A 27842-nucleotide genomic window follows, 5' to 3' on the forward strand; every position below is an offset into this window, starting at 1 on the left:
CTATTAAAGGCTCATGAAAACAACTAATCATGAAAAACCAGCCAGCAAAATAAAGGGAGATAAAACAAAATAATGACTGAAAACCAAAAAAAATCCAAACCTTTTCATCTGGTGTTTTTTCTCAGAAATTAATATTCAAAATAAATGTTTTAAGCAAAATAAAAACATCAAAAAATTACACATTTCAGAATAACATCCCAATAAATTAACCCATAGAAATTGTCTTTTGACTACTTTATTGCCTTCATTAACATGTTTTTACTTCAGGGTCTCAGACTTAGCAGTGGTACTTTTCCCACTGATAGCAAGCAGTTTGTCCCTGCAAGTCTGTCCCTGCAATTACCTAAATGCTTCAGTGTCAGCAGTTCAGAGGTGTATCATTTCCCAGCATGTATCACGTCGATTCTCCTACTGTACATCTTGAAGTCTCTCTTCCCCCATGATGTGACAACAACTTGCATTTGTGTAGGGGGAAAAATTCAGTTGTTTGCTCCTCCCATTAGCGCCTTAAGAGGGCGCCAATTGGGGCGCAAAGCAACTAGAGGCTGGGCACGGCGATGTTTGCACCGCTCGTGAAATTAACTAGACATTTTGCGGCAGCGCTGAACACTACCGCCACGATCTCCTGCACCGGCAAATCATGACGTCAGTCGAGTGCGCAATGCCCCGTTAGTGCCCCAGACCGGATACTGAGTGGCGCCCCCTGCCTTACCACCTGCCACCAGCAACGACAGGTTGAGGGGAGCGTTTTGCAGTCAGAAAGGGACTGGGGGAGCGTTATTTAACGGCGACCGCTTCCTGCCTTTTTTTAACGGTGACATTTTTGCACCACGCATTCTGAGAGAGAGAGAGACTTCTGGAGAGATTCAACGCTGTGTGAAGGAGTTTTGTGTACTGAGCAGCACTTTGCAGGTTCATTTTGATTTGCCCTTCCTTGCTTCACCAGCGCTCTGAGGTAGCGCCTCGCTCCTCGGCCTTTGTGCCTTAAGACAGGTGTGAAGCGCCTGATTTAGCGCTCCAATCACCTCCAGGGGCGATAAAAGCCAAGTTTGCTGTCAGAGGTGATAATTAGCGCCAGGCGCTAAACTTTGCGCACGGCCGATAATGGCGCCCCAAACGGGGCGATACTGAATTTTTCCCCCATAGACTCTAACAGCACAGAAGCAGGCTGTTTGGCCCGTTGTGCCTCTGACGATTCGTTGAAAGAGCTGCCCAATTAGTCCCACTCTGCTGCTCTTTCCCCATAGCACCTGCAAGTGCCTCCCCTTTAAGAATTATCCAAATGCCTTTTGAAAGTTACGATTGAATCTGCTTCCACCACCCTTTTAGGCAGTGCATTCCAGATCACAACAACTCGCTGCTTAAAAACATTTCTCCACCTTTAATGCATAAAAACGTCCGAACAGAGGTGCAATCAGACAAGAATGGAGACCAAGCCAAAGAAGATATTAGGAGTGGTGACCCAAACTTTGGTCAAAAAGGTGAGTCCGCCTTCTCAGGTGGACATAAAAGGTGGGCGCCATTTCGAAGAAGAGCAGAGGAGTTCTCCCTGGTGTCCTGGTCAATATTTATCCCTCAACCAGCATCACTAAAAACAGATTATCTGCTCATTATCACATTACTGTTTGTGAGAGCTTGCTGTGAGCAAATTGGTTGCCACATTTCCTACAGTAGAACAGTGACCGCATGTTGTAGGAAGATAGGAACAGGAGGCCATTCAGCCCCTCGAGCCTGTTCTGCCATTCAATTAGACCTGATCTGTAGCTAAAGTATCTCATCGGCTGTAAAGCGCTTTGGGACATCCTGAGATTGTGAAAGGCGCTCTATAAATGCAAGTTCTTTCCTTATTTCTTTCAATTTAGGTGGCAACTGTCCTTAATGTAATTCATTAGGCTGTATCCACGCTGAACAAGCGTCACCCGAGAAGCTATTAACATAAGGTAATGCATATTGCATATATAAATGAACAATTTGCACCTGTTCTCCAATGCTTTCCTTTGATCAGCATAGCTCTTTGAAACCAAGTCTGATGTGGAGGTAACTATAGCAGCCTCACCACAAAGCATTCGGGATGGTACTTCAGCGAGCTTCTCCTGAAGATGCAGATTGAGAATAAATTTGTATAACACGTGCAATAGTAAACAGCCAGAGGGGGAGTGAGCAATTCTGAATTCTTGGTTCGGGATTGCATGTAGATCGAGCGATGACGCAACTTGGGCGCGTCACCCAAGCCGCCAGCCCTATTCTCAGCCAATGCAAACGTGTGCTTCAGGAAGCCTTCTTAACAGGGCACGTACACCTCTCTCTCTCTCTCGACCATTAAGCTTCCTTTTTTTAAAAAAAAGACCAGATTGGTCAGAGCCTACTTCATAAGCAGTGAGTGAGAGGGAGAGATACAGCGGAGCAGGAGAAACTGGTCAGACAGAGTATGGATCAATGCACTGAAGTCCAAACTAAAGTACAAGACAAAGCAAGTGGAAGCTAAGCAGCATTTCAGCACCTCCAGGAAAGGACAGCGACCGGGACCTCTCCAGTGGGTCGCGTTGAGGAAGTGTAAGGAGGTAAAGGACGATCTGTACCACATCTGCTCCATGGGCAGTCAGCCAGAACATCTGATACAGACAACTTAAGGCAGGCCAACCAACTTAAAGTGTCTGGAATTGGTTTCGTTTGAGAGATAATTGACACTTCGCTTCTGTCAGTCCAGGAGAGCCATGTCTGAAACCCCGGTAATTTGGCCCACGAACAGAACCTACTCGGCCAGCGCTGAGCCCGAAGTGACGGGTCCCACAATGGATACTCAAGTCGGGGGGAGATCGGTGAATGTCTTTTTGTTTTGCCTCACGCTCGCCTCCACCCTCCTCATCCTCCTGGGCAGCGTTTATTCGCTGGTTTGCCTGCTGAAGACGAGAAACAAGAATGCACTGGTGGTCATCGTCGCCTCACTTTCTGCAGATGACCTTCTTTACGTGGCCGCTCTCTCCATGTTCATGTCCATGCAGTGGGCAAGCGAGATGCTGCCCAGTTCTCTGTGCACCGTCTCGGCAGTCCTCTATTTGCTCCAAGGGGTCTCCAGCGCTCTGAAGTCCTCACTGATCGTCTCCTACAACTATTACACGACCAGACGCTCCGGGCTTCACAAAGGCAGCCAGATATCTCTCCCCATGGCCTGGCTCCTGGCGATTCTTTGGGTCATCAGTCTGCTAGTGAGCCTGCTGCCGGTCTTTGGGTGGGGCACTTTCATCCCAACACCTTGGGGGTGCCTTGCCGACCACAGAAGCTCTTATGTGGCGTTTCTCTTTGGATTATACTCCCTGTGTCTCATTGTCCTCATCACCTTCTCCGTCCCCCTCACTTACAAGCTGCTTTGCTCCGACGGGCAGCAACAGAGACACTTCTATCCCAATTATCACGAAGTGACTGATGATGGTGCGGCTCCGGCTCACAACGACTCTCCCTTGGAGGACCCCGTGGATAGGACTTTAAGGTGCTTCCAGACCGATATAAACTGGAGCTCCGGTGTCAAGAGTCGGTCTGATATTCCTAATTCATCGCATTGCCAAAGCGGCGACTTCAAACACACGAGCCCAACAGTCATCTTCGCTCAAAAACGCTTTTCCTTGATTTTAGCTATGACTAAGATTGTCTTGTGGCTACCCCTGATGGTAAGTGAAATGATCTAAATATATCTATTTAACCCTAAAATATGAACGTCACCTCAAACTGCTATTTCTGGAGTTAAACCATTGCAATCGATTTAACCCAGCAACGTGGTTACAACCAGAAAGTGATTGCACAGTAGTCTGGGTTGAGTATGAATGATTGTGTGAGACAATGGGGCCGATTGAATGCATATGCAACTTACCGTAACACCTCGATGCTGCTGCATATTACATTGTGACAAACTTGTACCTAAAGCAAACTCCAATACATCTCCCAACCGTCAGCTCAATACGCCTCTGTTCATTTATTCCCCAAACTGTGCAGCAACACCAACTGCAAACTGCAAGCTTCCCTCTCTCTCTCTCTCAAGGGGCTGAGAATTGAATCGGTGTTTCAGTCCCAATCTTCAATCACAACTTCGCTGAATGACAGTGATCACGTGTTCCTTTGTTCATACAACGTACCCACATCAGCAGTTCTAGAAGAACAACACCTTAAGGTCAAAGAACTTTCAGTTTGCAAATAAAAAATGCAAAATGATATGAGCAAATTCATGGAATCATACAGCACAGAAGGAGACCACTGTGCCTGTGCCGGCTCTTTGAAAGAGCTCTCCAAGTAGTCCCACTCTCCCTGCTCTTTCCCCATAGCCCTGCATTTTTTTTCCTTTTCAAGTATTTATCCAATTCCCTTTTGAAAGTTACTATTGAATCTGCTTCCACCGCCCTTTCAGGCAGCACGTTCCAGATCACAACAACCGATTGCGTTAAATAAAATTCTCCTTATCTCCCCTCTGGTTCTTTTGCCAATTATCTTAAATCTGTGTCCTCTGGTTACCGACCCTCCTGCCAGTAGAAACAGTCTCTCCTTTTTTTACTCTATCAAACCCTTTATGATTTTGAACACCTCTATTAAATCTCCCCTTAACCTTCTCTGCTCTAAGGAGAACAAGCCCAGCTTCTCCAGTCTCTCCACAAAGCAGAATGCTCCTCATACCTGATACCATTCTAGAAAATCTCCTCTGCATACGTTCCAAGGCCTTGAACTCCTTCTTAAAGTGTGGTGCCCAGAATTGGACACAAGACTCCAGCTGGGGACTAACCAGTGATTTGTGATTCAGCAGAACGTCCTTGCTTTTCCACTCTGTGCCTCTTTATAGAAAGCCAAGGATCCTGTATGTTTTAACATATCAACTTGTCCTGCCACCTTCGAAGATTTGTGTACATATACCGACAGGTCTCTCTGTTCCTGCGCTCCCTTTAAAATTGGAACATTTCGTTTATATTACCTCTCCTCATTTTTTCTTCCAAAATGCACCGTATTTCTATTTACAACTGGAAAAGTTATTCCAAAAAGTAGTGCTAAATCTGTTTGGTTTTTTTAAAACTTGAATTGCAACACTAACATCTGTCTCTATTTTACCTAAAAGTGAACACAGATTCTAGCTTCAATGGCCGTGATGTGTATTCTTGTTTCGGAGATTTATGGTTTCATGGCTGCATTGTATGGCTGGATGACCACTTGACTGTTCCCTGTGTTTTTGCAGATACAACTGCTCGTCCATCATGTCACCACACTTGAGAACGTGTCCTTCGAGTCTTTGGGTTTTGTCCTGACTTTGCTGGCAGCGGCTATAACACCAGTGTTTGTTCTGTCTGAGCGATGGATTCATCTGCCATGTGGCTGCATCATCAACTGCAGAAAGAGTGTGTACGCAGTCGCCTCAGAGCCAGCCAGGGGTAAGAGAGGTTCTATAATACCCCTGACATGCATACAGTCAGCACATGGCAGGGGACCAATGCATGTGCTGTTGGGGACAGTTATAAGAAGGAGGCTTTGATTCAGAACAAATGTGACTCTCCCATACATTATCTTTGATATGAAAACTTCTTAAGATTAATGCAGTTCATTGTTAGTGCAACAGCATCCTAGATACGACTGATAACTACATGTGCAACTTACACTTACCCTTAAAATAGTTAAAGGTACCAGGGCATTTTTACAGAGCAGACTCTAACACCCAGAAAGAGTTTGGAGGAGGGTTGAAGGAGTGGCTGAATGTACAGAAGTGGGTCTTAGGACAATCCTTATCCTTTTAATTCAACACAGGCTCGTGGGCTCAAGAGACAGAGAGTCGCCTGACCAATAATCTTTATTTATCAAATCAATACAAACCCAACATTTGCAGTACTGATGAGATTGGTACCTTGATACTCACAAGTTATACACTCATTGGGGATTCATGAATTAACCCCGCTGACCATTCAGGGTAGTCAAGATGAATAAATCCAATAGGGAATTCAGGAGAATCTTCTTTACCCAGAGAGTGATTAAAATGTGGAACTCGCTACCACAAGGAGTGGTTGAGGTGAATAGCATAGATGCATTTAAGGGGAAGTTAGGTAAACACATGAGGAAGAAAGGAATAGAAGGATACGTTGATAAGGTGAGATGAAGTAAGGTGGGAGGAGGCTCATCTGGAGCATAAACACCGGCATAGACCAGTTGGGCTGAATGGACTGTTTCTGTGCTGTACATTCTATGTAATTAGCATTCCTGCAATTTCCTGGTGTGTTCCACCTTTTATACCATTCAGTGTATAAGGTTAACATAAGGCTAGTATGTAAGCACACCCATAATATACAAGGTTAATGCGTAAGCATATGAGCCATATGTAAGGTTAGTACATAAGCATGCCAGCATTCAGGTACATCACTTCCATCTTATTGCACATGCACATTGCTGTTCTGTCTGGTTATTGTTCGCCAGACACATCACACGTTTGAGCTGTCAACAGGATGGCCTTCCTTATATCGCAGGACATTTCTCACACTCAAGCATTTGCTCATCCCTGTTATCGCATTTTGTAGACATGTTGGCACCTTGTCCTCGCTTAACCTTCAATTCCCAACCTTTCTACTCACACTACTCTCGCTTCTACATCTTTTCTGTCTGTGGCTGGATTCGAGCCTGTTAACCTTATAACCACAACTGCCTACTAATATGTCACCTAATAGTGGGCTTCCAAGGGTTTCTCCTTTTAAAGTGGGGAGAGATGTGATGAGGGGTTTAAGGAAGGGACTTCCAGAGTGCAGGGGCTTGATTACACAAGGCGGCACCAATGGTCTTGCTACAGAAGACCCCAGTCAGAAGAGTAGAGTCTGTGACCCAAGACATAGAAATGCAAGAGGTTGTGGAGGTGGGCTATAGTGAGATCAGGGAGGGATTTATAAGCAAGGCTGAAGATAATTGGCTGGAATTTCCTGGAGTGGGGCATCTCACGGTCTCCCCGGTTAGTTACACATTTTCCTGCAACCTTCAGCTCAAAATCATTTTGCCCTGAAAGTTGCTGGAAGTGTGAGCTGGTAACAACACGGCAAGGGCAACGGGACATCTGGGACCTTGGTGAACGACGGGACCAACAGTCTATCTCCTTAACCAATGAGATTTAAGGATTGAGAAAGAAACAGTGCAAGGTCTCAGAAGGAAGTGTAAATTAGAGTGAGTGAATTCAATGTCGAATCAGGTAGAGAAAGAGAAAGAGAGGAACAAAAGATTGGATTGAGAGAGAGAGAAAAGAGACAGAAAGGAAAAGTAAGAAAAAATAATTTTAAATTTTACATTTTTAAAATCTCCAACAACAATTCACTACCTGAAGGAATGAGACTCCACACTTTTAATTGTTCACTTTCTGGGCCAGAGAGATTGATTGACAGTCATTATCAATAATCACATCGTTAAATGGGTACTTATAGTGTTATTTTATTAGCCTTAATGTTCTGCGGCGAGATTAATGGACAATTAATGTGCGAATGCAGCAATCTCATGAAACTCATGGGAAGGTTGCGGACGAGCTGCCATTTTCGTGAGGCTAACGCAGAGCGATGCAAATCATCCAGCAACTTGTGACGATTCACAATTCATGGGGTATCTCTTCCTCGCCACAAGTTGCTGCACAATTTGCACATTATTAACGGTGCGCTTCGTTCAGACACCGTTTTTCTTTTAGCAAATTCTGGCCCTTGACGTAATAAAGCTCACTACACACTTGGTTTGAGCATAAAGCAAGGCTTTAATCAACTTGTTTCAGAACATGGAGGTCTAGTTGTACTTCACTAGCTCCTTGTCTTACAAAATGTCCCTGGCAAGCTGGGGCCGACGCCCGAGTATTTATACTCCTTGGACGGCGCCACCAGCTGGCCGTCCAGCGTTATTTCATGAGTAGTTTCTTGATGAATGATGAGATTTATAACAACCCTTTTGTTTTCTTTGGCTTGGCACAATTGACCGGCCTTAATTCTAATGAGCAAGAATTCTGTAAGGACTGTGTACAAAGCCATGTAGAGAGTAATGGTTTATCCATACTTCACTATTGTAATACCTACATATATTGGCTCAAAATTTGCTGTGACAGGGCAACGACCGGTGCCCGCTGCTAGTTAGACTGGTCTTGCCCATTTAGTCTCCATGATATTTTGCATTGCAAGCTGCTGAAAGTGCGAGATAGAAGTGGCACGGCGCCTTCTACAGGGCATCTGGGATCTGAGTGAACAGGGCAAGCATCTGCGTACCTCCTTAACCAATCAGATTGAAGGGCTGTGAAATTACCAGCGCAAGGACTGAGAAGGAAGTGTGAGTTAGAGTGGATGAATTCAATGTCAAATCCGGTACAGGAAGAGAAATCGAGAAAGAGGGAGAAAGAGAAAAGAGACAGAAAGAAAACGTTTTTAAAAATTGCATTTGTTTTTTTCAATCTCAAACAACAATTAAAACCTGAAAGAATGATACTCCATGCTTGTATTTATTAATTTTCAGTGCTAGAGAGTTTGACTGGCAGTAATTAACACTTATCACGTTGTTAAAAGGGTCCTTAGACTTGAAATGACATGAGTTAACTTTCTGTGGTGAGTTGACGTCGTATCTACAGTGCAAGTACAGGAACTTCACGCTACTCAAAGAATTTGAATGGGGAGCCAGACAGCGAGATGCCATTTTCGTGAAGCTACCTGCGGAGCTACCGACAGCAACTCCTTGATTTCTGCGTTTAACCGCGCGTCTGCCCTCGCTTGGAGTTGCTGTACCATTTGCGCATAAATAACGGCGCGCGTCATTAGCCTCGCCGTTATATTGACAGCAAATTTTGTGCCAATAAATTGCACTTGTCTTTCACATTTGACATTTCATTCAAGTATTTGACGCGGCATTTAAAAATATCACAGGAAAAGTATAAAAGCTGAATTGCCTTTCCACCTCGCCCCACGAAGCCTAAAGGTCATCGTCACTATTCAGCAGATCGCTTCTTTAGACTGCAGGTATGAATGCAGATTTACTCACAATTTGCAACTAATCCAAACCCAGATGGACCATGGTAATCGAAATTTCACTCCATTGTTAGGCCACATTAGAAAGGAAATTGCTTCTTCCTGACTAATGGTTTTTAATCAGGCTCCCAGATGAGGCTGGAGGTGGAAATGACCTAGGAAGTCCAACCTGTTATGATACATACTCAGAGCCCGGAAATTGTACAGTTCCCAGATAGATTATACACTTAGTAATTTTATCTCTCATATGCAAAGGCCATCCCCGATAAATCCATTTATCTAACAACTGTGTGCAGTTTTATATAATTTGCTTTGAAGTGGGCACATTATCAAAACAGAATTGCTACCACAAGAGATATTTTATTCACAGCAGTCAGGCTGACTGGGCAACTAGCAAACAAGAAACTCATTGTTAGGGAACACAGGTTGTATTTCATGAGGAGGAAAGCTTCAATCCCATTTACTACTCCTGTAAATTATTCCGAATTTTAAAATAATTTCCTTCAAAGCTTTTGCTTTTTTTGCCAAAAGTTAGAGACATCATCACAAGCCATCAAGGTGTGGGTTGAAGCAACTCTGGAAACATGGAACGGCAACGATTCTACAGACGCCAAAACCTAACCAGGACTGAAATCTGATAGGAAACTGTTACCATGAATAAGATGAATGACTCATGAGAAATTATATTGGGGTAAAAACAAAAAATCCACTGGTCATCATATGTAGCAAGATCACAATTTCTTCATCTGCTCGCTATTCCCAGCAAGCCCACAAACATTTCTATTATTCAAAAGTTGAGAATATAAGAATTAGGAGCAGGAGTCGGCGACACGGCCCCTCAGGCCTGCTCCGCCATTCAATAAGCTCATGGCTGATCTTCGACCTCAACTCCACTTTCCTGCACTATCCCCATATCCCTTGATTCCCCTAGAGTCCAAAAATCTATCGATCTCAGCCTTGAATATACTCAACGATTCAGCATCCACTACCCTTTGGGGCAGAGAATTCCAAAGATTCACAACCCTCTGAGTGAAGAAATTCCTCCATGTTAGTTTTAAATGTCGACCCTGTCAATCCCCCCTCAGAATTTTGTATGCTTCATGAGATTTTATATTTGCACTCACTTTTTTGTCTGAAAAATCTTACTTCCTGTTGCCGCTTTACTGTCACACTTTTGTATCAACTTTTTCCATTATAATTTCTGATGGCCACATTCATAATAGGAACTGACTACGTAAACTTCAACCAAAGATGGGTGGCAGGATTTTCATTGGGCCGTGGAGGCGGGATTGGAGGCATGTGGAGGGTTAAAATCCCGAAATCGGGGGGGCACAAACCAATCCCGCCCCAACCCGCCTCCATGCCAGTTTCAAAGGAGGCGGCTACCCGACCCGTGCTGGGACCCGCCTCCCCGAGGCAGGAAGGGGATTAGTGCCAATTAACTGCCTGTTAACAGGTAGTTAACAGGCAGTTTTTAGCCTAATCCCTATTTTCATTCTTGAAGTGTGGGATTCCCGACAGCTCCAAACCACGCCAAGTTAGCGAGGCGAGCCGTCAGGATGAAGGGCTTGGAGGATTCAAGATGATCGGTGTTCAGGTGAGTGATGGGTACATGAGTGAAGAGGTAAGTGTGCTTGGTGTGTGTAAAGTGTTTAAAGAAGTTTTACTTACATGTACTTACCTTTACAGCCTTCCTTCCTTCAGGTCTCGGGAGTCCCTCATCTCACCAGCACAGAAAGCAGAATGGCTGTGATCTGTCAAAAATTGCAGCCTTCAGCTTTCTGTTCCAGGGAGATCTCTAAATCATCCTGAGAGGAAGGAATTAACCTGGAGTACAGATTGTCAGTGTTTGACAGCTTCAAACAGCTGTGAAACACTGATATTTCATCTGTCAAAAGGTCTTGACAGATGAAATTTCAATCTGTGATGTCACCTGTTGCCGGGTAGCCCTTAATTGGCCTGCTGAGCCCACTGGGCGGGCTCAGCAAGATCAATCAAGTGAAAATCGCGTGGGTTGGCTAGAACTCGATGGAGGCAGGACTACAACCCCTAAAGTTGTAGTCCCGCCTCCTACCCGCCTCCTCAATGAAAATCCAGCCCGGGGAGTGGAGTTGGGAGAATTGGGAAGAGGCGACAGCAAATTGGAGGGGGAAGGATGGAGAGAGGAGATGAGGAAGGGAAGCGTGGAAAAGCAGGCGAAGGGGAGTGGCGGGGGGGAGGAGGGGAGAGAAGGGGAGGAAAGGGAAAGAGGATGGAGAGGGCTGTGGGTGATGAAGGAAATGGGGAGGGGAGAGAGATGGGGAGAGGAACGGAAGTGCTGAGGAAGCAGAATTCAGATTAGTAATGTTAGGGGGATTGAAGCATGCAATATCCCATAATCAGAGAAGCAACATGCAGCCAGTGGTGGGGGTGCGGTGGATAGGAAATGGGGGTTTCTGTAAAAGGGGTATTAAAGTGAGATAGGGATTGCCTGTGAGGGGCAATTGCAGCTAGTGCAGGGTGTTGGGGAGATTGGGATTGGCACCAAGTGGGGAGTAAGGCATCAAAATCTTGCTCAGTGGTGTTGGGAGTAAAGGGCTGAAAACTTAGTTTAGGGTGGGGGAGTGTGGTTTGAGGGTAACAAAGATATTCATTGGGACAGAGTTTTGTGAGCCAACAACTTGCTTGGTGGGCGAGGGGGGATTTAGGGCCGAAATCTTGCTAAGTGGGGATGGGTAGGAGCGTTGGAAGGGGTTCAGGGCTGAAATCTTGCTCAGTGGAGCAGGGTTGAGGGTTAGAATCATGCCCAAAGAGTGGAGGGGAAGAAGATTTCATGTCAAATTTGTGCACAGCAAGCACAGTTTGAGGGCTAAAATACTGCTTGGTGCAGAGCGGGGCCAGTTAAAAGACTGGTGATTGTGCATTGTGGGTGTTCATTTGGGAAGGTCTTGTAATGTTAAGGTCACCACTCCATTGTAATCATTTGGTCAAGTCACTGTTTGATTAGAGTGCCACCTACAGGTACAATACCATTCCAGTCAGAAGTTTCTCAATATTAGTGCCATTCTATGTAAAGACGTATTACCAGGGGCACTGAGTTATCAGTACTACTGGTATAGGGTCCCGAGTCCCATTCACCCATCACCCTTGTGCTCACTGACCTACATTGGTTCCCAGTCTGGCAATGCCACCATTTTTTAATTCTCATCCTTGTTTTCAAATCCCTCCATGGCCTCGCCCCCTCCCTATCTCTGTAGACCCCTCCAAGCCCGACAAGTCTCTGAGATCTCTGCCTTCCTCCCAATTCTGACCTCTTGCACATCCCTGATTTTTATCGCTCCACCGTTGGCGGCCGTGCTTTCAGCTGCAGAGGCCCTGAGCTCTGGAGTTCCCTCCCTAAACCTCTCCGCCTCTCCACTTCTCTCTCTCCTCCTTTAAGACGTCCCATTAAACCGACCTCGTTGACCAACCTGTTCTAATATCTCATGTGGCTCGGTGTCAATTTTTGCTTGATAACGCTCCTGTAATGCACCTTGGGAATTTTACTGTGTTAAAGGTGCTAATCTTCCGTTAGCAGAGAGGTCAATAACCAGGGGGCATGGATTTAAAGTAATTGGTGGAAGGATTAGAGGGGAGTTGAGGAGAAATTGTTTCACCCAGAGGGTGGTGGGGGTCTGGAACTCACTGCCTGAAAGGGTGGTAGAAGCAGAGACCCTCATCACATTTAAAAAGTACTTGAATATGCACTTGAAGTGCCGTAACCTACAGGGCTATGGACCAAGAGCTGGAAAGTGGGATTAGGCTGGATGGCTCTTTTTCGGCCGGCACAGACACGATGGGCCGAATGGCCTCCTCCTGTGCCGTAAATTTCTATGAATCTATTAATGGAAGTTGCTGTTGTGTGAATTGGAAGCAACGGGTCTGAGTACTCGCTGCTGGTGGGAAACCTGAGCTACCATCAGCACATATCAGACAACTGTGGCCAAAGGGTGGAAAATTGCATCAAATGAGCCGGCAATTTTCTGATATGTACCATAGGTGGTAAGCGTTCCTGGAGCCTTGGGAAATTATCCTCAGTGTTTGACCAAACTGCAGAGGTCTACAATGTGGATTTAGGGAAAGTATTTTTCTTTGAATTTACATAAAGAACAAAATGATTCAACTGTGAGAAACTGCTTTCTGTCATTATCTGTCTTAACTCCTTGTAAAGAAAATGTGAATATACGGTCTAGAGTATATTACAATGCAGTGATATGTTGACAGGCTAAGCTAGCGTTCACATAGAGTTCCTTGTTCTTTATGTTTCTCCTCCTTGTTCCTATCCCAAAAGTGTTCTTCTAACTTCTTTACCCAGAGAGCGGTGAGAATGTGGAACTCACTACACAGGGAGTGGTTGAGACGAATAGCATAGATGCATTTAAGGGGAAGCTGGATAAGCACGAGGAAGAAAGGAATAGAAGGAAATTCTTGTAGGGTGAGATGAGGAGGGGTGGGACGAGGCTTATGTGGACCATAAAGACCAGCATGGACCAGCTGGGCCGAATGGCCTGCTTCTGTGCTGTAGTGCTACGTGTTGATTCCTTGCTGGGATACAGTTCTACACGTGGCAGTTTTCCTTCAGTGCTCCATTGTTCATGTGTGAATTTTGACTTGCTATTTGACTGCGGAGTGCATCACAGTCAACTCTCATCCTCATCCCTCAGTGGGTATTGCAGAGTAGCAATCAGTAGCAACGTTCAGCACAGGTCGGGGATTGAACCTGGCACCTTGGTGGGCTGCATGGCTCAGCTACTCACTGAGCCACACGGGGAGACTTTAGGCAGTCTGTTTTTAAGGCCATCAATCTTATTGGCCCAGATTTTGCTGCCAACATAACAGCGCGTTTAATGGCACTCAGTGTTATTAATGAGTAAATCATCCAGAAACTTGTAGTGAGGGAGAGATACCCCGTGAGCTGCGAATCGCCACAGGTTGCCGGATGATTTCCACCATGCCCCCGTTAACCTCGCGAAAACTGCAGGATTGCCCTCAACCTCACCATGAGTTTCAAGAAATGTTTGCATTTGCGCATTAATTGCCCATTAAACTCATCGCAGAAAGTTAGGGCTGCTACTTAACAGTGCAAGTGCCTTTTTGATGAGGATAATTATGTTGCTGCAGTGCCACTCAAACTTTTCGGCACCGAACGGAAACAAGTGAAACTGTGACGTCTCATTCCTACAGGTAGTAAATTGTTGTTGGAGATTTCTAAAATTTAAAATGTAAATTTTTTTTAATTCTTACTTTCTCTTTCTGTCTCTTCTCTCTCTCTCTCTCTTTCAATCCCTCTCTTTATTTCCCTTTCTGTACCTGATTTGATTCTAATTCGCCCTCTTCTCCATCATTCCTCTGTTTACTTCTCAATCCTTAAATCTCATTGGTTAAAGAGATAGACTGCTGGTCCCCTCTAAGGTCCCAGGTGCTCCAATGCCCTCGTCGCTCCGTTATCAGCTCGCACTTCCAGCAGCTTACAGGGCAAAACATTTTCGAGCTGACGGGTGCAGGAAAAAGTCTAACGAACGACACTCACCGGGAGATTCCTCACTCCAGCAAAATCGGGGCCATTTTGATACAGCGGATGTGCTGAGCAGTGTGCCTCAGTTAAGAGGCAATAAAGATGGCCATGGCCATATTTCTTTGCTAAGGGAATTCCCTGGAAATATGTAATCTACATTCATGATATGTGAACTATGCTATACCCATGTAACGTGCAGTGTAGTAAAACCTGATATCGTTAGCAGTTTACATCGCATGGTACAATAACACTTCATTCCAAATGACCCAATTCCCTGAGGGGAGGTCGCCATCTGTCAGTGTCCTCACAGCAGCCACTCTCAGCCAATATAATTCTAACCAGAGACAAAACGAAATGAGTCTTACCTGTATATATGTTATATAGAATACCACTGGCCAGGGTGTCTTTCAAAGCAACTGAATGTTGAATAACCTGCAGGGGCTTACTGTCAAGAGTCGTACCTGAATAATGACCATTTGTGTGACGTGATGGAGGCATCTGGTGCTAATGGAACCCGGCAAGGAATCAATACCTTTTATTAAAAATTGGATTTATTCAACAATAAACACATTAACAACACCACGATCATTCTTTGCACCATAGAATCATTCCGTTACCAGTTTTTAACTGTAGAAATTAAAGTCATCATTAAAGACATTAACAACATCTGTCAGACTGTACAGACAGACTTTCCTTTTACAATTTATTAGCTTCAGAAATTAAAGTTCAATTTGTCGCCAATGACATATATTGAACTTAAAAAAACTGGTCAAAAATGCCATCCTTAAATTCTTTTCCATATAATAAATCCACAAAGCCTTATAATGCTCTTTTAATCTGTCTTTGAAATATTCTTTCAGGTTTCTTCAGGGTAGCATGGAGGGGAGAACTGTGGCAGAGAAGAGCAGAGAAAAACAAATCGTTCAGTTGCAAAATTGCTCAAGTTACACTCTCATGGGCCATTACGTCAGCTCAGTCCCTCAATTTGTGACTGTCTTCAAGCACACTCCAGCCTATGTAGAATATATAGCTTGTGTATTATTCCCCAGCAGTTAGTTGTTAGTTCGTACTCAATAAGCATACTTAACCATTAATCCTTCATAACAATAGTGATTCATGGGTTGTTCTGCTATTGTCACCTGTGGCTCAGCAGGTAGCACTCTCTCTCGCCTCTGAGTCAGAAGGTTGTGGTTTCAAGTCCCACTCCAGAGACTTGAGCACAAAAATCTAGACTGACACTCCAGTGCAGTACTGAGGGGGCGCTGCACTGTTGGAGGTGCCATCTTTTGGATGAGACGTAAAACCGAGGCCCCGTCTGATCTCTCAGGTGGACGTAAAAGATCCCACGGCCACTATTCGAAGAAGAGCAGGGGAGTTATATTTATCCCTCAATCAACATCACTGAAACATATAATCTGGCCATTATCACATTGCTGTTTGTGGGAGCTTGCTGTATGCAGATTGGCTGCCGCGTTTCCTACATTACAACAGTGATTAGACTTCAAAAAGTACTTCATTGGCTGTAAAGCGCTCTGGTGATCGTGAAAGGCGCTATATAAATGCAAGTCTTTTTTTCTTTTTCTATTTGGGATATCCTGAAAGGTGCGATGTAATTGCAAGCTCTGTCTTTATTCCCCTTCCGTTTAAAAGCCCCGCATTAAACAAAGAGAGTGCAGTGGACATTTTCATTTATTTCACTGGAGAGGTTATTCTTTTCAAAAATGGGGAAAAATTTGAATGCAGGAAATTGGAGATAAAAACAGAAAATGCTGGAAAAACCACGGCATCTGAAAGAGAAACAATAATGGCCCGGAATTTTCAGTCGGGATGACAGCGAACTGTTAGCATTCGCCATCATTCCAACTTTGAAACTGATCACAACTTCGAGGTTTGGCAAGTGTGGAAATCCTGACGCTGGGGTCTGTCATTGAGAGCTCCGAAACAGTCTGGCGCTCTGACCCAACCATCCCCTGCCGCCATAGAGCTGCCAATCTCTGTAATCACCCAAATCAGGGAAACCAATGAAAACTTTTGCTCTTCCGCAATAACCCTGCTGTTAAATTCTCCACTAAAATTCTCCCTAACATCTGTCTGAGGCTGCACCACACTGTTCGCAACCTTGGTGTCATATTTGGCCCTGAAATGAGCTTCCGACCACATATCCGCAGCATAACTAAGACCGCCTATTTCCACCTCCGTAACATCACCCATCTCTGCCCTTGCCTCAGCTCATCCACTGCTGAAACCCTCATCCATGCCTTTGTTACCTCTAGACTTGACTATTCCAACGCACTCCTGCCTGGCCTCCCACATTCCACCCTACGTAAACTTGAGGTGATCCAAAACTCGGCTGCCCGTGTCCTAACTCACACCAAGTCCTGTTTGCCCATCACCCCTGTGCTCGCTGACCTACATTGGCTCCCGGTTAAGCAGTGCCTCGATTTCAAAATTCTCATCCTTGTTTTCAAATCCCTCCATGGCCTCACCCCTTCCTATCTCTGTATTCTCCTCCAGCCCCACAACACCCCCCTGAGATATCTGCGCTCCGCTAATTCTGCCCTCTTGAGCATCCCTGATTATAATTGCTCAACCTTTGGTGGCCGTGCCTTCTGTTGCTAAGGCCCTAAGCTCTGGAATTCCCTGCCTAAACCTCGCCGCCTCGTTACCTCTCCTCCTTTAAGACGTTCCTTAAAACCTACCTCTTTGACCAAGCTTTTGGTCACCTGCCCTAATTTATCCTTCTGTGGTTCAGTGTCAAATTTTTTGTCTTAAAATACTCCTGTGCAGCGCCTTGGGATGTTTTACTATGTTAAAGACGCTATATAAATACAAGTTGTTGCTGTTAAATTCTCCACTAAAAGTTAAGCCTAAAGGGATTAGGTGTAACTGTGGCTTTAACAGTGTTATTACTACTAAACAGAAATTAAGGACCTGGAAAATTAATTTTAATTTTAATACCGGGTATTGTGCAGTGTGAAATTTGTCCATTTTAACAGAAATTTAAATTTTTAAGAAACCTTTCAAAAGAATTTTTTTTTAATTTTGTCCGTCTTTATTTCTGGTTTGCCTTTTCCCCACGTGAGAGCCCCAATCTTTGTTTTTGCTCTCTCTCTAACTATTTAAGAAGCTATGATTTTAAGAGCTTACCCACTTCCTTGTTCGCTGCCTGTGAGAATTCTGTGTTTTGATTGGCTGCTCAGACAGATTGTTGATGTCACAGCAGCTCGCACTAGGGGATCCCCACTGCACTTGGTTGATTTTGAATTGAAGGTCGGAAAGCCCGAGGATCTCGACACAGGGATCGCGAGGTCCTTGTGTGTAACTTATTTTGGGGCCAGGAGCGAATGCCTTCACTTCGCCACTGACTGCAAATTCCGGGCCAATATTTTGGTCATTTTTATGAAGCATTACACCCAAAACATTAACTAATCTTCCTGCTTCAGGTACTGACTGTCCATCTGGGGAGCTCCAACATGTTCTATTTTATTAAAAAACCAGCAGTGATTCCCAGGCAATAATCTCCTGAAAGGGTTTTCAATTGTATCAGAAGCAGAGCTGAGTTTTATAACTATCACGTTATCTTCCCATGAGATGTTCTGCCTTGTAATCATTCATAGTTATTCTTTATTAAATGTATAATATCTCTGCAGTGGTTAATATTGTTTTTCTCATGAGAGGTTTTGATTAAAGCTGGAAATATTATTTCCAGTGGTCAATGAGTCAGTAACTATCAGAGATAAATTCGATATCATCACTAAAAAAAATTGAAGGGTTAGGTTAGAAGGTTTTTAACGTAAAGGGTTCTTAGGGCATAGAATGTTTATCTGACAAAGTAGTGAAAGTAGAAAAAGAAAGACTTCATTTATACAGCACCTTTCACAATCTCAGTATCTCCCAAAACATTTTACAGCCAATTAAGTACTTTTGAAATGTAGTCACTGTCATAATGTAGGAAACGCAGCAGCTAATTTATGCACAGGAAGCTCCCACAAACAGCAATGTGTTAATGGCCAGATAATCTGCTTGAAATAGTGCTATGGGATCTTTTACGTCCACCTGAGAGGGGGAGTGGGCCTTTGGCGTAGCAGTAGCATCCCCGTCGCTGGGCCAGAAGGCGTAGGGTTTTGAACCCCGCTCCAGACAGTCCCGGCAAGTGGAGTCGGAGCTCCGGCTCTAAATTCTGGGTTGACATCCAGCGGGATACTTGCGTCCGTGGGTGTGGGTGGGCCCCCCCCTCGTATGGGTTGTGGGAGCCCATAAAACCCTCCCACCATAGGACTAACCACCCTAATGGCTGGTACGAAGATGGTTACGGTCACAGAAGAAGCATTAATCGCGGCCAGAAATCCTTCCACCACTTCATACAGTTCCCCAAAGGGAACAGTGTGAAGACACGTACGACGACGACCTGAGAGGGGAGACAGGGCCTCGGTTTAACATCCCATCTGAAGGATGGACCCTCCGGCAGTGCAGCACTCCCTCAGTGCTGCACTGGGAGTGTCAGCCTGGATTATGGGCTCAAGTCGCTGGAGTGGGGCTTGAATCTACAACCTTCTAGACTCACCGAGCATGCTACCACTGAGCCACAGCTGCCTCCGTGTCCCAATAGCTCAAAACTAAAGAAATGCTTCCCAGCCTCTCACCTCACACTCTTATTGACAATATTAAGTCGAATATTGACCTCCTGATCAAGGACTCCCCAACTAGTGGAAGTAATCTTTCTCTAATCCATCTATCAAAACCCTTCATTTTGCATATGGTTATTTTGCTAAATGTGTTGCACTGGCATCCCATTTAAAACTATTGGAGTTATTATTGAAACCAGGTTCTTATCATCAAGTCAAAGGTGTAAATCATTGTTCAATACTTTTCATTACTGGTTTAGTGGCATTATGGCAACAGTTATTCCTTTACAAATAATTCTGTCCTTGTCCAGCAAAACGAAAAGGCTTTGAATTCAACCTGTCATTTCAACAAGGTTATGGAGTTTATAAGATATCACAAGCAAACAACTGCGGTGGCGAAGAAAGCAAGTCTCTGTCTTCCCATAATCTTACCGCCTACCAGTCCGAGTGCAGCAAATTCACCCCCGTCCTCAACAAGGAAACTCCGAGCGGTGCGAGAATCGAGATCAGCACCACCTGTCCTCTGGACAGCTCCCCGCAGCCTCCAACTGACCACAGCGCAGAGCCATGTAAAGTCAACACCGGTCCGGACAAAGGTACCAGTCAGGAGCCCGGAAAATCGGACGCTGGCTCCGCTGGCTCCCCAGACGGCGCAGAGTGCAAACTGACCCAGGAGGAAGGGCACAAGCCCGAGCTCATCGACTGGGAGTGGTGTCGGAGCAAGTCTGAAAGGACCCCGCGACAGGTGAGCGTGTTCAGAAGTGCTTTACAGCTGCTTCATCAACGTGGCATCTAAACCATATTCCTGTGTGCTTTTTGTAATGAAATCGTAAACCCAAGGTAACGATTTTGTTACATAGTCCACAGAGGAACCACTGGGGCAAACCTCAAGCTTCATGATGTTGGAGCTTCGTTATTAATATCACACGTGTATGAACTCCCTCTATTGGCAATTTTAACGGAGTTGGTAATCTAAGAACATAAGAATTAGGAGCAGGAGTAGGCCATACGGCTTTTGAGCCTGTTCCGCCATTCAATAAGATCATGGCTGATCTTCGACCTCAACTCCACTTTCCCGCCCGATCCCCATATCCCTTGATTCCCCGAGAGTCCAAAAATCTATCGATCTCAGCCTTGAATATACTCAAAGACTCAGCATCCGCAGCCCTCTGGGGCAGAGAATTCCAAAGATTCCCAACCCTCTGAGTGAAGAAATTCCTCCTCATCTCAGTCTTAAATGGCCGACCCCTTATCCTGAGACTATGCCCCCTAGTTCTAGACTCTCCAGCCAGGGGAAACAACCTCCCAGTATCTACCCTGTCAACTCCCCCTCAGAATCTTATATGTTTCAATGAGATCACCTCTCATTCTTCTAAACTCCAAAGAGTGCAGGCCCAATCTACTCAATCCCTGCTCATAGGACAACCCTCTTTAAATAATCTCTTTACTTAAAAGGATTACGGCGTTTACTAAAACAACACAAAGTAATTTCCTATAAACTACCTCAATGTTGTTAATATTAGTAATGCACAGCAGCATCTCAACTGCATTATTGGCGAAGTTTTCGGACTTTGTAGGTATATTTGATTTGCTTTGGGAACTCCGACTGTGGCGGCCCTTCTGTATTCCGAGTGAGGAAATTTTTAAGTTTCCCTACCCGCTAAATGATATTTCTGTGCGCCCTAGGCGACATATCTGTTGGGAATTAAGAGATATGGGGGGGAAAGTTCAGTATCGCCCCGTTTGGGGCGCGATTATCGGCCGGGCACAAAGTTTAGCGCCTGGCGCTAATTATTGCCTCCGACTGCAAACTTGGCTTCTATCGCCCCTGGAGGTGATTGGAGCGCTAAATCAGGCGCTTCAACACCTGTCTTAAGACGCAAAGGCCGAGGAGCGAGGCGCTACCTCAGAGCGCTGGCGAAGCTTATGTGATGTCAGTCAGCAATGGAACACAGACACACTGGCGCCGGCCAGTTCTTAAAGGGGAGGGTCGATCTTGCTCTCCATCCACATCCTGCTCATTGCAGCCTTGAATCTCGGCCTGGAGAGACCTGTACATCAAATCTGCTGGAAAGAACAATGGAGAGGCCCAGGGAAAGAGCAGAGTGCAGCCCCCAGAGTCTCTTCTAAATCGATACAAGGGCAAATCAAAATGAATCTGCAAAGTGCAGCTCAGTACCCAAAACTCCTTCACACAGCGTTGAATCTCTCCAGAAGTCTCTCTCTCTCTCTCTCTCAGAATGCGTGGTGCAAAAATGTCACCAACAAAAAAAGGCAGGAAGCGGTCACCTTTAAATAGCGCTCCCCCGTCCCTTCCTCACTGCAAAATGCTCCCCTCAACCTGCCGTTGCTAGCGGCAGGCGGTAAGACAGGGGGTGCCACTCAATATCCGGTCCGGGGCACTACCAGGGCATTGCGCACTCGACTGACGTCACGATCTGCCGAAGCAGGAGATCATGGCGGTAGTGTTTAGCGCCGCCGCAAAATGTCTAGTTAATTTCGTGAGCGGCGCAAACATCGCCGCGCCTGGGCACTAGTTGCTTTGCGCCCCATTAGCGCCCTCTTAAAGCGCTAACGGGAGGCGCAAACCAACTGAATTTTTCCCCCATGTTGTTTCTGAGTGAGGTCTCTCCAGTATTTGATATTATACTGCAGATTTTTATGTGTCTCGGGAGTTGACAATCTGCTCTGGCAAGTGTAGTTTTAATAGCACTCGGAAGGAAACTGCAATAAATTGGCTTGAAAAAAATACATGCTGGAAAGGGACAGGAAGTTTTTACATTCTGTTCAATGCTTTAATTGCATTTTATGTATGGAAGGGGAATTGATTTTAAAATTCTCAGCCTTGTGTTCAAATCCCTCCATGGCCTCGCCCCTCCCTATCTCTGTAACCTCCTCCAGCCCTACAACCCTCCAAGCTATCTGCCCTAATCCAATTCTGGCCTCTTGCGCATCCCCTGATTGCCTTCGCCCCCTCCATTGGCGGCCGTGCCTGCAGCTGCCTTGGCCCCAAGCTCTGGAATTCCCTCCCTAAAGCTTGCCCCCCTCTCTCCTCCTTTGAGACGCCCCTTACAACCTAACTCTGACTAAGCTTTTAGTCACCTGTCCTAATATCTCCTTCTACGGCTCCTTGTCAAATTTCGTTTGATTATGCTTCTGTGGGACGTTTTACTATCTTAAAGAAGCTACGTAAAAACAAGTTATTGCTGTTCTTCATGGATAGACTTCGATTTACCTTCCCCAAAGGTTCAGTTCAGAAATGCATTGCTCAATTAGCAACTGAGATTTACAGACATAGGGAAGGTCTCAGATTCAATCCCCGACCTGAGAGCTAATTGATCTCAGTGGGAACAGCAGCTGGGGGGCTGCAATTAGCCTCCGTGCCCCAGGACTAGGGAAGGGGAGATCAGCCAGGGTTCTCTCTCTTGTCCATTATCCAACAACTCCTCCTGCAAAGTATGCCCTGCGTAGACTTTGGGTGAGGACAGCGTGGACAGCATGAGGAGGAATTTCTTCACCCAGAGAGTGGTGAACCTGTGGAATTCTCTACCACAGAAGGCAGTTGAGGCCAATTCATTAAATATATTCAAGAAGGAGTTGGATATATTTCTTAAGGCTAAGGGGATCAAGGGATACGGGGAGAAGGCAGGGACAGGGTACTGAATTTGGATGATCAGCCATGATATCATTAAATGGCGGAACAGGCTCAAGGGGCCGAATGGCCTACTCCTGCTCCTATCTTCTATGTTTCTATGTCGAGCTTGGCTGTGATGCCTGCCACAGTTGAATAGGTGATGACAGCCACTTCCTGGGCACACACATGAAGAATGCCTCCTTGGGGGCAAGGTACCAGTGCCAATGGAACTGTAGCCCAACAAGAGTCAGAACTTTTAGGAGAGTAAGTGTCAAAACTGTTACAGTACTGGAGGAGCCATTCCGTCCAACAAGTCTGTGCTGGCTTTTTGCCAGAGCAATCCAAAACTAATCCCATCGCCCTGCCCTCTCCCCATTTCCCTGTTTTGTCCTCAGACATCCAAAACTCTGCTGCCCGTATCCTAACTCCCACCAAGTCCCGTTCACCTCTCACCCCTGTGCTCGCTGACCTAAATTGACCTAAATTATCTGAATTGTAAAATTTACAAAATCTGACACCGAGTCACATAAGGGGATATTAGGGCAGGTGACCAAAAGCTTGGTAAAAGTGGTAGTTTTTAAGGAGCATCTTAAAGGAGGAGAGGTGAAGAGGCGGAGAGGTTTAGGGAGGGAATCTCAGAGCTCAGGGCCGAGGCAGTTGAAGGCACGGCCGCCAATGTTGGAGCAATTAAAATCAGGGATGCGCAATAGGCCAGCATTGAAGGAGTGCAGAGATCTCAGAGGGCTGTAGTGCTAGCGGAGGTTACAGAGATAGGGAGAGGGATGAGGCCATGAAGGGATTTGAAAACAAGGATGAGAATTTTAAAATTGAGGCATTGCTGGACTGGGAACCAAGAACCAATGTAGCTCAGAGAGCACAGGGGTGATGAAGCAAATGGGACTTGGCTCCTTCTGTGCTGTAAGTGTACAGTTTTGACACTTAGGGCAGGATTTTCATTGGGCCATTGAGGTGGGATTGGAGGCGTGTGGGGGTGTTAAAATCTCAAAATCGGGGGGCACAAACCCATCCCGCCCCCAACCCGCCTCCATGCCAGTTTCAAAGGAGGCGGATACCTGACCTGTGCTGGGACCCGCCTCCCCGAGGCAGGAAGGGGATTAGGGCCAATTAACTGCCTGTTAACAGGTAGTTAACGGGCAGTTTTTAGCCTAATCCCTATTTTTATTGCTGAAGTGTGGGCCTCCCAAAGGCTCCAAACCACGCCAAGTTAGCGAGGCGGACCGTCGGGCTGAAGGACTTGGAGGGTTCGAGATGTCCGGTGTTCAGGTGAGTGATGGGTGCATGAGTGCAGAGGTAAGTGTGTTTGGTGTGTGTAAAGTGTTTACAGAAGTTTTACTTACCTTTACAGCCTTCCTTCCTTCAGGTCTCGGGAGTCCCTCATCTCACCGGCACAGAAAGCAGAATGTCCGCGAGCTGTCAAAAGTTCCAGCATTCAGCTTTCTGTTCTGGAGAGATCTCTAAATCAGCCTGAGAGGAAGGAATTAACTTGGAGTACAGATTGTCAGTGTTTGACAGCTTCAAACAGCTGTCAAATGCTGATATTTCATCTGTCAAAAGCTTTTGACAGATGAAATGTCAATCTGTGACGTCACCTGTTGCCGGGTGGCCCTTAATTGGCCTGCTGAACCCGCTGGGTAGGCTCAACAAGGTCAATGAAGTGAAAATCGTGTGGGTTGGCCACAACTCGATGGAGGCGGGACTACAACCCCAAAAGTTGTAGTCCCGCCTCCGACACGCCTCCTCAATGAAAATCCAGCCCATACTCTCCTAAAAGTTCTGACTCTTGCTGGGCTACAGTTCCATTGGCACTGGTACCTTGCCCAAGGAGCCATTCTTCATGTGTGTGCGCCGAGCAAGCGACTATCATCAAGCTATTCGACTGTGGCAGATATCACAGCCAAGCTCGACGCTGTCCTCACGCAAAGTCTATGCAGGGCATACTTTGCAGGAGGAGTTGTTGGATAATGAACAAGAGAGAGAACCCTGGCTGATCTCCCCTTTCCCTAGCCCTGGGGCACTGAGGCTAATTGCAGCCCCCCAACTGCTGTTCCCGCTGAGATCAGTTACCTTTTTGGTCGGGGAATCGAATCTGGGCCCTTCCCATGTCTGTAAACATCTGTAATCAAGCAATGCTTTTCTGAACTGAACCTTTGGGGAAGTTAAATCAAGGTCTATCCAGGAGGGAATTCCCTCCCTAAACCTCTCCGCATCTCAACCTCCCTCTCCTCCTTTAAGATGTTGCTTAAAACCCACTTCCTTGACCAAGGTTTTGTTCCCTTGTCCTAATATCTGCTTATATGGCTTGGTGTCAGATTTTGTTTGGTAACGCTCCTGTGAAGCGCCTTGGGATGTTTTAGTACGTGAAAGGCACTATATAAATGCAAATTGCTGTTATTGTTTATTCAATTTTCCCTTAAAAGACATAATGGTCCCTGCTCGAACATATCCCTGCTCGAACAGCAACTGCCTAAAGACATCTGTACTCTCTCAATACTCTGTGTGACAATTTTCAATCAATGACTGCCTTGTCAGTAACTCCCCAACCAGGGGAATGACTTTCCCTATGCACTCTACCAAATCCCTTTGGGGGAGAAATTCCCCTCCTTTGCGCCTCCCGTGGGGGGCATTAACGAGGCGCAAAGGTCTTTTCGCCTGGGCGCGGCGCTGACCTCGCCTCCCGCCAAATTCGGCGGGAGGTTAGCGGCAGCGGCACAGGGTTGCGCCCCGATCTCCTGCGCCTGGAGATGATGACGTCATCTTCGGGCGCATCGTTCCGGTAGCGGCCCCGGCGTAAAAAATTCCCCTTCGCCCGTGATGTAAGAAAACTACTAGGCACTTGGTCTAAGCGTTAAACAAAACTTTAATCAACTGTTTTACAACAAGGAGGTCTAGTTGTGTCCTTCACTAGTTCCTGTTAAGAATGTCCTGCGCAAGCTGGGCCCGTGCCCGAGTATTTTATACTGTCACTGGACAGCGCCACCCGTAGGCCGCTCAGTATTATTTCATAAGTCTTTCTTTCATGAATGACTGATTCATGTCAGCCCCCTTGCAGCAGTGCCGGGCAGCAGCAGCGACTGCTGCAGGGGGACGCGAGCAGGTCGGCCCGCCGCTAGAGCGGGGCGACATGTAAAGGTGAGGTGGCCGGCCACCCTGAAAAAAAAATGCCGGCTTTTTTTTTTGCGCCTCCGGACGCGGGGTCCGTGTCGCGATCAGTCAGCCCGGCACTCTGCTGATCACGCCGCACCCCCGCTCCCCGGTGGACGAGGTAAATTTTTTAAAAAGCTGCAGAGTTTGCAGCGTGGGACCCTTCTCTTTAATTTAGGGAAGAGATGCCTAAAAAAAAAGACCTGCCAGCGTTGCACTTGAACTTTTGCTTTTAATCACCTGGATGCTAGTGCTGCTGTCAAAAGCGATAAACTGAAAAGGTATCTTTCAAAAGGCCAGCGGCAATAGAACTGGAATAAGAATACATCATTGTCACATTGTGCATGGCTGGAGGAAGGGTCGAGTGCCTGTCAGTTTGTATGAGTGATGACAGCTGAGCAATGACTTTTCTTTAATTACAAATCCACGCAAAGGATCAGCTCAAATCTTATTGTTTCCATGCAGTGCGTCTAAGAATCTGATTTTTTTCCTGTGCATGTTCTCATCCACTCTGTAAAAATCCTTATTCGTACCAGCTTGTTGCGTGATCACTCTGGGCAAAGATCACAGGCTGAGCCACACCAACTCTGCTCCATCACCGAAACAATACCAGGAGATTTTCTTGCCTGGTCCGCTTCTTGAAGGTAATGCTGGTAGATGAGAAAGCAGGAATACTTATCAGTAGTTTACAAACCATTTGGATCAATTTTAGCACTAAAGCCTGCAATAAATCAGGCTGCCCAAATCCCACATGCTAAACATTCTTTCGGGCTCTGTACAGCTGTGCAGGATCACTGAATCATACAGCACAGAAGGAGGCTGTTCGGCCCATCGTGCCTGTGCCGGCTCTTTGAAAGAGCTCTCCGATTAGACCCACTCCCCCTGCTCTCTCCCCATAGCCCTGCAAATTTTATCTGCTTCAAGTATTTATCCAATTCCTTTTTGTATGTTACTATTGAACCTGCATAGTTTAAGTTGAGGGTCGCCCTTTTAGAACTGAGATGAGGAGGAATTTCTTCTCTCAGAGGGTCGTAGATCTGTGGAATTCTCTGCCCCAGAGAGCTGTGGAGGCTGGGTCATTGAATGCATTTAAGGTGGAGATAGACAGATTTTTGCAAGATAAGGGAGTGTAGGGTTATGGGGAGCGGGCGGGGCAGTGGAATTGAGGTAGAAGATCAGCCATGATCTTATTGAGTGGCGGAGCAGGCTCGAGGGGCCGAATGGCCTATTCCTGCTCCTATTTCTTATGTTCTTATGTTCCACCGCCCTTTCAGGCAGCACATTCCAGATCACAACAACTCGCTGCGTAAAAAAATGCTCCTCATCTCCCCCTCTGGTTCTTTTGCCAATTACCTTAAATCTGTGTCCTCTGGTTCACGACCCTTTTGCCAGTGGAGACAGTTTCTCCCGATCAAAACCCCTCATAATTTTGAACACCTCTATTAAATCTCCCGTAAACCTTCTGTGCTCCAAGAAGAATAGTCCGAGATCATATAGACTGTCCTCTTCCCACGCAAAGCACAGTGAAACATTGGACCAGAAATTAGAATCGGGGGCTTGCCGCGCGTGCAAGCCCCCGATGTGCACTCACCCGGCGCGCCGACATCTGAAGCCTGGGCCTGCTTGGAATTCCTGTCACTGGCCCGGTTCAGATGTCGGCGCGCTGTGCTTGCCTGATCCAGCGGCGTAGTTAGTTCGATGTGCCGGCTGGGATCAGGTGAGCACTGTGCAGCCAATCAGGGGAGGGGAAACTTCATTCATGAGTTTGATAGTAAGAACTGTAAAACTCATGAAAAGTACGGGCGCCCAAAAGACTAGTTTAACTTTAAATAAAATTTAAAAAAACATCCCAATAATTAAATAAACTATAAATAACTTTAAAAAACTATTTTAAACAATTAATC

At 45.9% G+C, this 27842-nt stretch overlaps 1 protein-coding gene across 1 annotated transcript in view; it reads left to right on the plus strand.

Annotated features, from left to right (window-relative positions):
* The first annotated feature begins 2414 nt into the window (after positions 1 to 2414).
* Positions 2415 to 27842, plus strand: part of LOC147115488 (putative G protein-coupled receptor 149) — a 31021-nt gene continuing 5593 nt past the window's right edge. The window contains exons 1-3 of the mRNA XM_085989751.1: positions 2415 to 3665; positions 5210 to 5411; positions 19454 to 19887. Of these exons, the coding sequence (XP_085845877.1) occupies positions 2715 to 3665; positions 5210 to 5411; positions 19454 to 19887 (1587 nt within the window). The 5' untranslated portion in view covers positions 2415 to 2714. The remainder of the gene's footprint in view (positions 3666 to 5209; positions 5412 to 19453; positions 19888 to 27842) is intronic.

Source organism: Somniosus microcephalus, chromosome 6 (genome assembly GCF_052327205.1).
Source record: "Somniosus microcephalus isolate GS21.2 chromosome 6, FLI_Smic_1.0, whole genome shotgun sequence".
Classification (NCBI taxonomy): Eukaryota; Metazoa; Chordata; class Chondrichthyes; order Squaliformes; family Somniosidae; genus Somniosus; species Somniosus microcephalus.